At 40.1% G+C, this 15,113-nt stretch overlaps 1 protein-coding gene across 15 annotated transcripts in view; it reads right to left on the bottom strand.

The window, feature by feature from the left end:
- RASAL2 (RAS protein activator like 2) overlaps window positions 1-15,113 on the bottom strand; it is a 566,253-nt gene that overhangs the window by 64,865 nt on the left and 486,275 nt on the right. For all 15 annotated transcript variants that reach the window (XM_072998184.2, XM_078392382.1, XM_072998190.2 and 12 more), the window contains 2 exons: window positions 8,649-9,203; window positions 1,432-1,576 (listed from right to left, as the gene is read on the bottom strand). In XM_072998184.2, coding sequence (XP_072854285.1) covers window positions 1,432-1,576; window positions 8,649-9,203 — 700 coding nt within the window. The remainder of the gene's footprint in view (window positions 1-1,431; window positions 1,577-8,648; window positions 9,204-15,113) is intronic.

Raw genomic sequence — 15,113 nt, forward strand, 5'->3', positions numbered from 1 at the left:
CATATAAAACACCAATAGAATTTAATTTAACTGGATTATAATCTGATTCTTCTTTTATTACAGAACAGAATAAAGAATGAATAACCTGAAGTTCACCCTTTTCACAACATTTCCCACAATTTAAGTTATTAAAACAAGGTCAAAACAGCCTCAACCTGTCAACTCAGTGTCTTTTCTGATGGTGATCCTAATAGTTGGCCCATTCACTTTAAGCATGATAAATGAAACTGGACACCAAATTCTGGAAATAAAACTGCCAGGAAGGTGGCAGCTGCTTGTTGTAACTTTCAGTTGACCATAGTAATGTTATATAGTTTTATATCTTGCTAAAATACTCACTACTGTACAAGTAGCTCTGAGAACTGACCATTCTGCAAAATCCAGGCCCACCTTGCTTTACCCTGGCTACTGATGCTCCCTGAAGCCCTGCAAGAGCCAATTGAGAGGGGGCATCTGCCAGTTATTATGACAGAACACCATCATTGTGTGGCCGCTCTGCAGCATAGATATGCTAGAAACATCCCATATGGTCCTTCATAAAACAGATCCACAAGATGAATTCTATAATTCTGTATATATTGCATCTCCTCATTCACTTCCACAGTTGTAATGAGTAAAGAGTTCTTCTCACTAAAAACTTTACAGTTATTCCAAAAATCTAAGCAAATGTTTAGAACTCATTGCTCTAGGAGTAAAAACAAACCAATTTCATCTTTTCACTGTTTAATGAATGGTATGTAACTCAGATGGTATGTAACATTAGCTTCAAAAAACAAGACTGTTTCTTTTTTCCAACACAGGTTTTCTCATCTGCCGATTTTCTGAGGGCATCTCATATGTAACTGAGAATGAGAAAATGTACAACTACTGCTTACATCCTGACCTCATGTGTGGGAGCTGCAGCTCATAAAAAAAAATACCCAGGAAGTATTTATGAAAATTTTAACTGATATATGCTAAGTAAAAGCAATCATTATATGCCTAGGGTAAAAGTTGTATGCCAAAAGTGTTCATTTGTGTTGCACTCTAGCTTGCTATTTGTTCTGCTGGGCCAGGTGGGTGTTTCCTTGAGTGACTTTTTGACCATGCGCAGGGTCTTTCTACCAGCAATTATTCAAGTAATGCTCCCAATTGCTCTAGTTCATGTTCTCAAAATGTTTCTTTAACTGACCAGTTTTAGCTTCTGGTAAGTAAACTGATCTGTTGAACAGAAGCTGTTTCAGTCAATAACTGTAAGATTTTTAACTCTTACATCAGAGCAGAATCATCAGGACTTTTGCCCATCACAAAAATAATCCCTCCATGCATTTTATGTTAAAAGCCTTGTATGTCAAGTGTAAATCAAATAGAAAGGATTTAACCCACAGTGCTGACATGGCCCTAATTCTACGAAAGAAAATCAAAATATGAAGTCAGCTAGCATTTTTGTACCAAGTGCATCCTGCAGATACTTCTGGCCCACCAGCTTGAGGTACTCCTCAATGGCTTTGGTGGCAAGTGTATTCTCCCTGAAGATCAAGACATCATGCTCCCCACAACGATCAACTTCAGACATCACCAGATCAGTTAAGAAGTCCTGGAGGAAAAAGGTTAGACCAGAAGAAAGTGTTTTAGTCAATGATAAATTGTGCAGGAGGAAGACAGGATATACCAGATAGGAAGAAAAAAGGACTGTTGCACTCAGCAAAATAAATGTGGCTTTGTGACCAGGCAACAAAGCTGGGTTCTGAATGACAGAGCATAATCAAAACAGAAAGCAAGGGGTTTAGGGAAAAAGAAACACATCCAACTAAATTTGTTATTTCAAGTTCAGCCACCCAGTAAATTAACTGAATAGAGAACTATCTTTCCTTTAATAATTGTTTTATTTGTTCATGAGTTTACTTTTTTCTCCATTTTTATTGCATAATATTGAGTTCTTATTTTAATGTGCTGCCTACAGTTCTCATCTTAATCCAAAATCACCCCTGATATTAAGACATTTAGTGCAGGAGTACATAAGCTTGCACGTTATACAGAAATCTTAAAAGAGCAGAAAAGGTAGGCAGCTGAAGAATTCTGCTAACTCAAGAAGCCTGGATTCTCCATTGCCTTTAGAAGCTAGCCTAATGAACACCTTTCCCCCTTCCCTCACTCTTATTTCCTGTGGCAAACATAGCAATCATGGTCCACTTCTAAATTATTAATACCTAGAGTTAACACCAAGGACATGATTGAAAAAATTATATAATTCAGGTGTTCGGCAAACAAGATATATGTGGATCCACACTGGTCATTTCCCCATTAGCCAGCTTCCATGGACAGGAAAAACCTAAAGCAAAAACTGTATCAAAATTCAGTAAAATACAATTACAGTACTCCACATAGTCACTAACCCCAACTCAACAAGGTTCTCAATCATATTGAGCAGTGTAACAATACTGATTGATTGATTGACTGACTGACTGACAATATTCTGTCTTGCTACCAGAACTGAGACTCAAGGCAGTTGGCAACATGATTTTTAAAAAGTTAAAATAAAAACAGTAGTCATTTATAAAGGCTAGAATGTAGTTTAAAATTATAATAGTAAAACACAAATAGATTAAAGGAAATTCAAAAGACACTTGATTTTAAAAAGTACAGTGTTCGCCTCTTAAAATCCCTGTACCTACCCAGCACCTAGAGTACCATATATTCTGTAGCAACAATTCTGTCCAGATTTTCCCTGTCAACATGACTGATGAATCAAGAATTGCTACAAATTCGTATTTCCTGGGGCATCAATTCAGATGAATACTGATGAATTCATGACATTGTTAATGGGGTCGAAGTGGCGGGATCCTTAGGTGGGATTGACCACGCTCTTTTGGAATGTGTTATGCAGCGGGAAGGGGACGCCAGTTCTGGGCACCTCAATTCAAGGAGGATGTTGACAACCTGGAACATGTCCAGAGGTGGGCGACCAAAATAGTCAAAGGTTTGGAAGCCATGATCTATGAGGAACAGATTAGGGAGCTGAGAATATTTAGCCTAACAAAGAAGGTTAAGAAGGGACATGATAGCCATGTTTAAATATTTGAAGGGATATCATGTTGAATAAGGGACAGGTTTGTTTTCCACGGCTCCAGACACTAGGATAAGGAGCAATGGTTTCAAACTACAGGAAAAGAGATTCTACCTGAAACTCAGGAAGAACTTCCTGATAGTCAGAGCTGGTCGACAGTGGAATATGCTGCCTCAGAGTGTGGTGGAGTCTCCTTCCTTGGAGGTTTTCAAGCAGAGGCTGGATGGCCATCTGTCGGGAGTGTTTTGATGGAGTTCCTGCATGGCAGGGGGTTGGACTCGCTGCCCCTGTGGTCTCTTCCAACTCTGTGATTTTATGATTCTATGAATTCACAATTTTTATTTATGAATTCATAGAATCATAATGCGCTCTACGTGGGGCTACCTTTGAGACTGACGCGGAAGCTCCAAATGATGCAGAATGTGGCGGCCAGACTTCTCAGTGGAGTGAGGAAACACCAATATTTATTTATTTATTTATTTATTGGACTTATATACCGCCCCATAGCGCTACAAGCACTCTCCGGGCGGTTTACAATTCAATTATACAGGCTACACATTGCCCCCCCAGCAAGCTGGGTACTCATTTTACCGACCTCGGAAGGATAGAAGGCTGAGTCAACCTTGAGCCGGCTACCTGGGATTTGAACCCCAGGTCGTGAGCACAGTTTTAGCTGCAGTACAGCGTTTTAACCACTGCGCCACGAGATATCACCCTGACCCTGACCGACTTGCATTGGTTGCCCGTACGCTTCCGCGTTGATTTCAAAGTTTAATGATCAAAGCCCTAAATGGTTTAGGGTCTCGATACTTGACGGAACGCCTCCTCCCACCTAGATCTACCCGTAGCACTCGATCCAGCCAGGAGGGGCGATTGAGGAGCCTAACACTGAGGGAGGCCCAGAAAGAAAAAACAAGACACCGGACCTTCTTGGCAGTGGCTCCTTCTCTTTGGAACAAACTCCCTTCCGAGATCCGTTTGGCCCCCTCGCTGGGCATTTTTAAAAATCAACTTAAGATCTGGTTATTCAAACAGGCCTTCCCTCTTCTTCCCATCTTGAACCATTGTTTTCATTGTATAATGCTGTAACGGTTATTATATATGAATTGTTTTTATCTAGTTGTAAGCCGCCCAGAGTAGACAATGTCTAGATAGGGCGGCATATAAGTGAAATAAATAAAATAAATAAATAATTTTGATGAATTCTGCAAATTCAATTTTTTCATCTCTACTTCTGACTAAGCATTGGGAAGTGTGACCTGTCACTGATCACATTATAATTCTTTTTGGTAGGGGTTTACTGTGCCCGTGATCTTGTTTTAAGCATTAATTAGCCAGGATAACTGAATCAATATGGCTCCTTGAGTCTTGAAAGACATTTACTTTCACCATCTTGGCACACTGATGGCCATGATTGGATTTAGACCTGTGGGGGCTAAGAAACTGCTTTTACACATAACTGAGAGGGGTCCAGGATGAACAGTTCCTACTCAGGTAAAACCGGGTCCTTTAATTTTACCCTAGGCAACTTTTCCACCCTTTCTCCCAAGTCTGCTACGATTTTTAAATAAAAAACTTCTAGTCATTCTAGAAGATTTACTCCTCTTTATCTTATATGTGGGACCCTAAATTGGTAGCATGCGCGTGGCCTGATTAAATAAATCAATTTTAAATTAGCCAATTAACTAGAGTAGCTTGACGGTCTATTCAAGAAGCCAACGTACAGACAAACAGCCTTTTTATATTTTATTAAAAAGATAGAGATTAATTTGAAACACATTTAGATAAGCCAATCTTTACACAAATAATCATTTCCTATTTACCCCAGCCATCACCACCAGGCATTTTCCTCTATAAAAACCAAAATAATAAAATAGCTTACTACATTTTCAAACAGAGTTCTATCTTACTGTTAATTTGAAAAATAAGATCCTTTTGTAGTTTTTCTCTAGCGTTCATTCCTCTGGGCAGGAATTCTCTCTTGCTGCGTTCGGGCAGACGTCCGGGCTGTCTCTCCGTCCATCTTCTCCTCCTTCTCTCTTCTCCCATCTTTCTTAAATTAACAAGTTATGTCCTTGTCCGTCGGAGTTGAGATAAGATAAGGGTCAGCTTGCTCTTCTTGATTTTTTTTTTCTTTAGCTGGAGAAGAACTGACCTTGTACATTTTTTCTCTCTAATTAGCACCTGGACACAAGCGGATTTCTAGCTTTTTCGTTGCTGCTCTTAAATAAATCCTATGATATACAACTCTATTCTATTTTCATAATCAAATTCATGACATGGAGAATCTTCAAACAGAGGAATTAAAATACACAGTAAATCACCAAATGTACACCTCAAAGTCCATTTATTGGAACTTATACACACATAGAAAAGTTAAATGAATTATATCTCTGATGTAAATACATGGATACATTTCTATATGTGCCAGCAAAGTTCCAAATAGATTTTTATGTAAGACAAATTACAAAGAACATAGCTCTGGTGCTATGTACTCTTTAGTTTCCATGGAAAGCAATGGCTAACTCAACAATTTACACAACCAATTTAAACTCTGAACCTATCCATGCAAAACTTTTAAGGTTATCTAAGCTCGGTTCAGTCAGTTTTACAGCTATATGGATCACACTAGAATATCTGCAAAGACTCTTTCTACTCTTGGCATCTGAAAAATCTTTAATGAACTCCTCAAACTGTATCTTCTGTAGAACTCTGCTCTCTACATCCAGTAGGCACAAAGCACTTAGTCTTTCATGTGTCATTGTGGTTTTCAGATAATTCTTTATTAGTGTTAACTTGCTGCATGATCTCTTTCCTGAACCAAATATATTCCAAAAGCTGCACTAACACTTGGAAAAGTATCAGCAAGATACATAATGAAATAAAACAACTATCCTGATTCCACATGGCCCCTGATTGTTTCACCAACCAAAGAGCTCAAGCTATGTGTCCCTCAGCTGTCACTAGTTGATTTCATCAACAATACCTATAATGATAGATGTCCAGGCCATATGTCCTTTTAAAAATGAACCAAATAGAAATTATTTATTGATACAGGTGTTGCCAGAACAAGCAATGTTGTTAACTCTTAATCATTCTTCTTTATCCACTCTCAACCATCATTCTCCCACCCAAACTCCAAAACTTTCTCAACTCTCTCTTTAATTCTCCATCTCAAAACCCTAAACTTTATCCATGTCTATCTATCTCCTCCTGCTGCTGCTGAGTCTCTTATACCTCATGACTCCGCCCCTCCAGCACTCCCAGTGGTCTGTGCAAATAGCATATGAATATTCATGACCTGGGTGAACGGCAACCACCAGTTGAGATGGAGTGAGACATGACCTGTGCTTGGCAACGGCTGCAAAGTGGACAATTTCATCTAGGAATACATTACTGAAATCACAGAGGAAAACAATGATAGGTTTCTCAGCTTCAGTTCTTATTTCTGCATCACGTAGACAGCATAAGTTGACTATGACTTTCAACTTGTCATCCACTGTGCCATCCTGCATTTTTATAAGGCAACAGACATCTGATCTAAAATGAGATTGGAAGTTCCACATCTGAATTCTTCTCTTGAGGAAAGGGAAACTTAGTCTGAGACTGATTTACATTGTAACTTGGCTTCCCTGTAGCTACTTTGTAGTCTGTGTTGCCCACGGTTTAAAAAAAAAGTATAATGTGCACATGATATGCATGAAAATAGGGTTAATTTAATTGTATAGCATGTGGCAAAAAAGAACCACATATCATCTACAAAATCATCTACAAAATCAAATTGCTGAATTGCAGTCAAATCATGTGCTTTCACATTTTGATTAAAGCAGACAAATTTTGTCAAATTCTGTAACTTAAAAGCTTACACAAGAGCTTAAAACCCCATCTTGGCTGTTTTTAACAGTGGCTGTTATTTCATTGGCTTGCATATAGAGTACAGAGGCCATGGGTCTAAAAGACCAGCAGCCCTTTTTATCTTTATCTCCACTCAACCTCCCAAAATAGAGAAGTTTAAAATAAAAATATAACAAAAAGAGGTTACTTACCTGTAACCATAGTTCTTTGAGTGGTCCTCTGTGAATTCACACATATGGGTATTGAATCTTCCGAGAGAGTCAGCGCAGGCGCAGACAATACCCACATGTGTGTATTCACAGAGGCCACAAGAAAGAACACCTAGAGATGATAATGGTGACTGATCATTTCACTCAAACCATTAGTTTTCTTGCTAGGGGTGTCTTTATACTTTTTAGTTTTTACTGATTCATACTCAATTACTTTAGATAAGGAAGTGTTTTTCTTGGGGCTCTTGAGGAAGGGAGGGAGAGAGTCAAGGTTGAGGGATAGATAGATTTGTTAAGGAGTATGAACCATTTGCATCATGGTCCATGATAAATCTAGCACTGAAAAAAAACTGTAGTGCCCCCTTCTCTTGTTGATGACATAAGCAATGTGCTTATTTTGCTTAATGGTTAATCCAGAGTTGAGAAAGGCCATGGACCAGCACAAAGAAAGCCCTGCTGGAAAAGGAGGATCCCTAAAGCAGAAGGACAAACTTACAATGAACTTTCTTCAAAGCCCTTTTTTTCCTTTGGACCAGAGTCCACAGTGCCTTCGCACTGAGAGACTCACAGTTTGCAAAATACCAGATCTGTGCTCTCCTTGACTGAACCAAAGATCTGAAGTGGATCTCCAGTTCCTCCCAGTTAAGAAATCTACTCCAGATCTTTGCTTCAGCCAAGAAGAGCAAAGATCTAGTCTCCTTCCTTTTGCAAACCCTGTGTGGGTCTCCCCATTCCTTAAGGCTCTAAACACATGCTTATTTTGCATAATGGTAAATTCGGGCACTTTTACAGATGATAGCAGGCAAAGTATTGCTTCCCAATATACATTTTAATAAAAGAAACTAATGTTTTAATTATTATATTTTTGTATAGAGAGGGACCATTCAGACAGCTCCTCCGGGGCAATTGCCGCCTTTGCCCCTTTATAAATCCAGCACTGTTCATGGCCATCCTGTTGCATAGTAGCATAGTACATTCCCCACTGAATCAGTGCGAATTTGTTGACTCCTCCAAAAATTCAATTTATTAAAATGGGCCTACTCTAGTTGGAATTTACTAAAGTGAATTGTTACCAGAGGAGGCCCATTTAAATTAATGGCGCTTACAAGGGAGTTGACTCACTAAATGCTCATGGATTCAGTGTGCCTTCTCTAGTACAATTAGTATGCCAAGCAAGAGGATTTCAGCTACTGTGAAGAACCATAAAGAATGCAAAAGAGGCATCTTGTCTTATATTTCATGAGGGAAGAACTCAAGATATAAATGTAAAATTAAGTTAAATACATAGTTATGTCTTGAGGTCCTTAGGTTATTTTTACAATAGTAGATACCTTCATTGTCCCAGGTAATTTAACAATTATAAAGGCCTAACCTTTGTTTTTGCATTATTTTTAATTTGGTAGCACTGACAGTAAGGGAAAACTTTCACTCAGAAGTATAAGGTCATGAACATCAAACTGTCTTCAGTTTCTTAACAGGACCCCAACCTCCTTCCTTCTTTCAACAGCACTCAAAATCAGGATGATCTGCCTCCTTACCTTGGCTCTGCCAGTGCTCTGAAGAATGTGCACCAAAGCACAGGCCATCTCCTCTTTGTTTCTGACGCTTATCACTGGCTCCAGAACAGAGCACAACACAGTGTAACTGTTAGTAACAAACTCAGCAAACTCTTTGTACTGCTCCATGGGGAGGATGGTGATGGTCTGGTATCGGGACTTGATCCGGATGGATGGGCCTCCTGCCTTCACTTTACTGGGTGTAGGTGTGCTGATAGGGTACCACTTCTCCACAAACTGTCGGCCAGTCACACTTGCTATGGGAATATTGACCAAACCTACATAGTTATTCTTGTCCTTCTTCTTTTTCTTTTCAACATCTTTATAGATGTGAACAGTGATGCTGTGGATAGATGGGAGGCCACAGAACTCAAAGTGCTCACCCCAGAAAATATTATCAGCTTTTGTTTTGCTTGTGGTGCGAGCAAATAAAGTATCATCCAAGCACAATTCACAGAAATACTTCTTCTTGGGTGCCAGGTCCTTGGCTTCAATGATCCAAAGGCGCAATACATTCTCGGCTCGCCGGCAGTTATCCTGGAAGGTGAAACATACATGTGAGGTCCTGGCTCTATTCACCTCTTATCTTTTATTATCACATCATTATATTTAAACATTGCCTTTCTGTTAGGAACAACCCTCAAAGCAGCTTACAACTATAAAAACATGTAACAAAACAATACTGAACTATAACTACCAGGAAGCAATTCAATTAATTAATATCCCCCTCAAAAACACAGAAACAACCAGAAGCAACATATGGATGAAATAAGGTCACTGAAAAATAATAATCTAACATTAAGGATTATGAAATGAAAGGAGGAAGAACTGCCACTTGTACTAATTTCTTAACCCAACAGATTGGACCTAATTTATTTCCTTTGGGAGCCACCAGTGAAAACACTGTATTATTGGTTAAAGTGTACTGTCATATGTTGCCCCACAGCACTTAAAGTACTCTCTGTGCGGTTTACAATTTACAGTAGTTACACATTGTCTCCCTAGCAAGCTGGGTATACAGTTTGCCAACCTCGAAAGGATGGAAGGCTGGGTGAACTATGAGCCAGCTACCTGGGACTGAACCTGGATTCTGAGCAGTTTTGGCTAAGGGCCACTTCTGTTTCAACACTGGAAGTATTTGCAATGAAACTTCTCTAGATGACTCCACTGTGAAGTAAGATTACATGGGAGGTGTTTTCCAAAGACAGCCTGAATTTAAGCTGAGAAACAAATTGATAGCACCGCAGCTGAAAAATAATTAACACAATGTACATTCTACAGTTTGGTCCAACTGCAAGTAAAAATGCTCCACGTTGGAACAACTGAGGCTTTAGAACTCTCTTCAAGGACAGCTCCAAATTTTGCACCTTGAGCTCTAATTATGACAATAAGTAGATCTTTAGTATCCAGAATACCGGGGGCGGGGAGGAAGCAAGGAGGAATGATTGTTAGGTCTGGCAATAATTTGGCTATGACAAATGCAGAATCATTCCCAAATGAGGAGTGCTCTTTAAGGGGAGGACACCAAGAACAGGCACATCTCCAATCAGAATGCACATACATATACAAACAGCACCTGAGCCTTCTCTGGTGTATGTACAGTGGGGTCTCGACTTACAAACTTAATCCGTATTGGAAGGCAGTTCTCAGGTCGAAAAGTTCTTAAGTCGAATCTGCATTTCCCATAGGAATGCATTGAAAACCATTTAATCCGTATCTGCTCTTTTTGTCCATAGAAACTAATAGGAAGCTGCTATTCCGCCTTCTGCCACTAGAGGGGGATATTTTTTCTTTTTTCCTTTTAACCTAAGATGACTTAGCTTTTAAAAAAAGGGAAAAAAAGAGTTTGTAACTCGAATCTAAGTTCGAAAGTCGAGTCCATATATTCCTATGAGAGCGGTTCGTAAGTCGAAACGTTCATATGTCGAGCCGTTCGTAAGTTGAGACCCCACTGTATCAGTTTATTCACCCTCACCTGCTGAACCATTACTGGACCACTCAGGCAAGCAGACATAGCTCTGACATCAATAATGAAGAGGAAAAGGTAACATATAATTTAATTAACTAAATTAATTAACTTAATGTACATTTCATTCCCACTTTCATGCCAAAAAAAAGAGATCTTCAAGGCATCTACTTGAGGGTAATTAAAATACTAATAAAACAATCTCAGAATTCTAGAACAACTTCACCCAGTATTACGTAGATATTGAACAGCATGGCAGAGAGGAGGGCATATTGTAGACCTATTCTCACTGGGTCAAATCTATAGCATTCTAGCATCATCTTCTGGAACTCACCTGTACTACTGAAGAAAGCACACTGCAGAACAACAGTCCTACCATGGATCTACACAAATAGTTCTGAAAGATACAGTGACTGAGGGATATTAATGGAAACTAGAGATGGAAAGGAATCAGAAAAATTGTAATTCATTTTTATTTGTGATTCATCAAGATTGATGAACCACAAATTACAAATTTATAATTTATTCTGATGAAGCAACAAATTGATTAGTTAAGTCATTTTTTAAATTTAAAATCCTATAAAAGCCCCCCCAAAAACATCTAGAGATATAATATTCACAGGGAAGCTTCCTCTGACACTCCTCTACAAGCCCTGCAATTTTGGTGAAGTTTGGGTTTTGGATGTCTGTTATACACTCACAAGAAGCCCCCCCCCCCAGAAAGCCCTCACAGGCACCTAGAGACATCAGAATCATAGGGAAGCTTCTACTCAATCTCCTCTACTATCCCTCCAAGGTTGGTGAAGATTGGGTTTCAGACATCCAAGTTATAAACCCACAAAGTGGGTCATCCTAAGAAAGTGCTCTTTAACAGCTGGCTTGGGGAAACCAATCTTCACCAAACTTGGACGGGTTGTAGAGGAGAGTCAGAGGAAGCTTCTTTGCAATGTTGCTGTCTCTAGGTGCCCTGGGGGCTGTTTCATAGCCAAACAAATAAATAAATCAAAAATTGTTTTAAAAAAAAGTGATTTATTTTTTCCAGGGGAACAGCTATGGAATATTTCTTCCCTGGAGTTATTAACACCCAAATACAGAACACTATTTTTTAAAAAGGAAAACAAAAACAATCAAGAATTAAGAATATCTCTCTCTCTCTCTCTCTCTCTCTCTCTCTCTCTCTGTGTGTGTGTGTGTGTGTGTGTGTGTGTGTGTGTGTATGTGTGTGTGTGTGTGTGTGTGTGTGTGTGTGTGTGTGTAATTACTTCAGTGTGCTTGAAAGGAATCATGGCTCTATTTTTAGCATCCATACAGGTTGCCTTCACTCTCCAAAAGGTGAGGAAAATATTTTTATCTCTTTATATTATTTGAACGTCATATTTTCCTGCTGGTTTTTAACTGTTTCAGTATTCCCATGAAAGTTGTGATTTTAAAACAAGTGAGATAGACAAAAATATTAATCACAATGAATTAATTTATTTAATTTCCTCAATTCTGGGATGTAATTTTCAAAATGTAATGCTTTGCCTTAAAGTGCCTTTGCCCTCAAATGCCCTCTGGAGTTGCCTTGCAGGAAGCTAAAGGTAGGAGAGCTGGTCTTTTCATAGGGGCAAAAAAAAAAGCAAAGCGTGCTGCTTATATACTGGCCCATAGCACTTCAAGCACTCTCTGGGTGATTTACAAGTTAATTATGCAGGCTACACATTGCCCCCCCCCCAGTGAACTAGGTACTCATTTTATTGACCTCGGAAGGATAGACGGCTGAGTCAACCTTGAGCCGGCTACCTGGGATTGAACCCCAGGTCGTGAGCACAGTTTTGGCTGCAGTACTGCGGTTTAACCACTGCGCCACGAAGCTCACCACTGGGCCGTGGGCTCCAAGCCAAGAGGCTGCAGAGATTTGAGTAGGGGCAGCTTTGGGGTTGGTCTGAACCACCTTGCACAGATTCCTCACAGCTCACTACTCCTGAAATGCAGATAGATTTTTTGTGAAGGGTTTCTTTTCCCGCTCCACTCCCCTTGAAATGAAGGCAGCTCAGCCAGGCCTTTTTAAGAAAACATCCTGGGACTTACCTGAGAGGAGGGTTTACTGCCCCATAAGCTGGAAAGACAAATGAAATTAAGAAACCAAAATCCCGTCTCAGCAGAATGATAGTATATGTCTGACTGACCCTCTTCTCAGCCACTCACTCACTCTCTCCTTTCCTGCAATATGGCAAGACTGAGGCTCAAAATGATTGGAATAGTAGTAGCATGACTAGACAGGAGGCTGTGGGCTGGAAAGGGGTGCCCCTGTGTTCTATGGCAGAAGTGTTATGATTGCGAAAGATATTAACCACTCACAGAGTAACAGTCCTTTTTGGGAATAACTGGAGACTGTACAACAAGTAGTAGGCATCCTTCAGTCTCTAGACACTATGGTGCTCTGTATGGAGGTCTTGGAACAGTATCTTGTGTGGCTGAGAAGGCCAATTCGAGAGTGACAATCTCTTCCACATTGAAGACAAATACAATCTGTCCCCTGTCCAACTCCCTGGTTTTGCTTGTTTTGGGACTGCCTCTTTGCCTCAGCCTGCTGTACAAGTGTCTTTTCAAATTGGGAGAGGCCATGATGCACCGCCTGCCTCCAGGCTGAACGCTCAGACGTCAAGGTTTCCCATCTGTTGAGGTCCATTCCTAAGGTCTTCAGATCCCACTTGCAGATGTCCTTGTATCGCAGCTGTGGTCTCCCTCGGGGGCGGCTTCCCTGCACTAATTCTCCATACAGGATATCTTTTGGAATCCGACCATCAGCCATTCTAACGACGTGCCCAAGCCAACGTAGACGGCGCTGTTTCAATAATGTATACATGCTGAAAATTTCAGCTCATTCTAGGACTACTCTATTTGGAACTTTGTCCTGCCAGGTGATACCAAAAATGTGTCGGAGACAAAGCATATGGAAGGTGTTCAAAGTCCTCTCCTGCCATACACAAAGGGTCCAGGACTCGCTGCAGTATTGGAGTGTGCTCAGGACGCAGGATCTATAGACTTGGATTTTGGTGTATGCCGTCAACTTCTTATTAAGCCATACTCTCTTTGTGAATCTAGAGAACATGGTAGCTGCTTTCGCAATGTGTTTATCCAGCTCGACATCTAGGGAGAGAGGGTCAGAGATTGTTGAGCCAAGGTACACAAATTCATGACAACCTCCAATTATTGCATGGAGATAGTAATAGAGGAAGGTGAGTCCACACCCTGGCACATGACTTGTGTTTTTTTCAGGCTGATAGTGCAAAGTCATGGCAGGCCTTGCTAAAATGATTTATGAGTTGTTGGAGGTCTTCAGCAGAGTGGGCAACAGTGGCTGCATCATCGGCGAACAGGAAGTCCCGCATGCATTTCAGTTGGACTTTGGTCTTTGCTCTCAATCTATTTATTTATTTATTTATTTATTTATTTATTTATTTATTTATTTATTTATTTATTTATTTATTTATTTATTTAATTTATATGCCGCCCACACTACCCAAAGGTCTCTGGGCGGCTTAGAGCATTTAAAATAATCTAGAGAGATTAAAGAGCTTTCCATCTCATCTAGTCCAGAGATAGACACCTTCTGTTGCAGTTCCAAAGGCCTGCTTCAGTATAACAGAAAAGAAGATCCCAAACAGGGTTGATGCAAGGACACAGCCTTGTTTTACTCCGCTTCGGATGTCAAAAGGATCTGATGTTGAGCCATCAAAAACTACAGTGGGGTCTCTACTTAAGAACTTAATCCATATTGGAAGGTGGTTCTCAAGTTGAAAAGTTCTTATGTTGAATCTGCATTTCCCATAGGAATGCATTGAAAACCATTTAATCCGTATCTGCTCTTTTCCGTCCATAGAAACTACAGTGGAACCTCTACTTAAGAACTTAATCTGTTTTGGAATGGTGTTCTTAAGTTGCAACGTTCTTAAGTTGAAGCAAAATTTCCCATAGGAATGGACTGAAAACCAATTAATCCGTTCTGGCTGTTTTTTTGTTATGTAGAGTTGCGTTCGTACATTGAAGCATTAGTTCCCATAGGAACTAATGCAAAGCTGGTTAATATGTACTCTACCACTAGGGGGAGAATTTTTTTTTAACCTAAAATGACCTAAGGTTAAAAAAAGAGCCGGAAGGGTTTTTTTGCCAAGAATGCCCCATGATCAGAAACAAAAGGCTAAAAGATATGACGCTGGAAGATAGGCCCCTCAGGTTGAAAGGCATCAAACATGCTACTGAGGAAGAGCGGAGGACAAGTACAAGTAGCTCCAGAGCTAATGAAGTGGTTGGGCCAAAGCCGAAAGGACGCTCAGCTGTGGACGTGCCTGGAAGTGAAAGGAAAGTCCAATGCTGCAGAGAAAAATACTGCATAGGAACCTGGAATGTAAGATTGATGAACCTTGGGAAGCTGGAGATGGTCAAACAGGAGATGGCAAGAATAAACATCGACATCCTGGGCATCAGTGAACTAAAAT

The sequence above is a fragment of the Pogona vitticeps genome, chromosome 4 (assembly GCF_051106095.1).
Source record: "Pogona vitticeps strain Pit_001003342236 chromosome 4, PviZW2.1, whole genome shotgun sequence".
NCBI classification, from domain to species: Eukaryota; Metazoa; Chordata; class Lepidosauria; order Squamata; family Agamidae; genus Pogona; species Pogona vitticeps.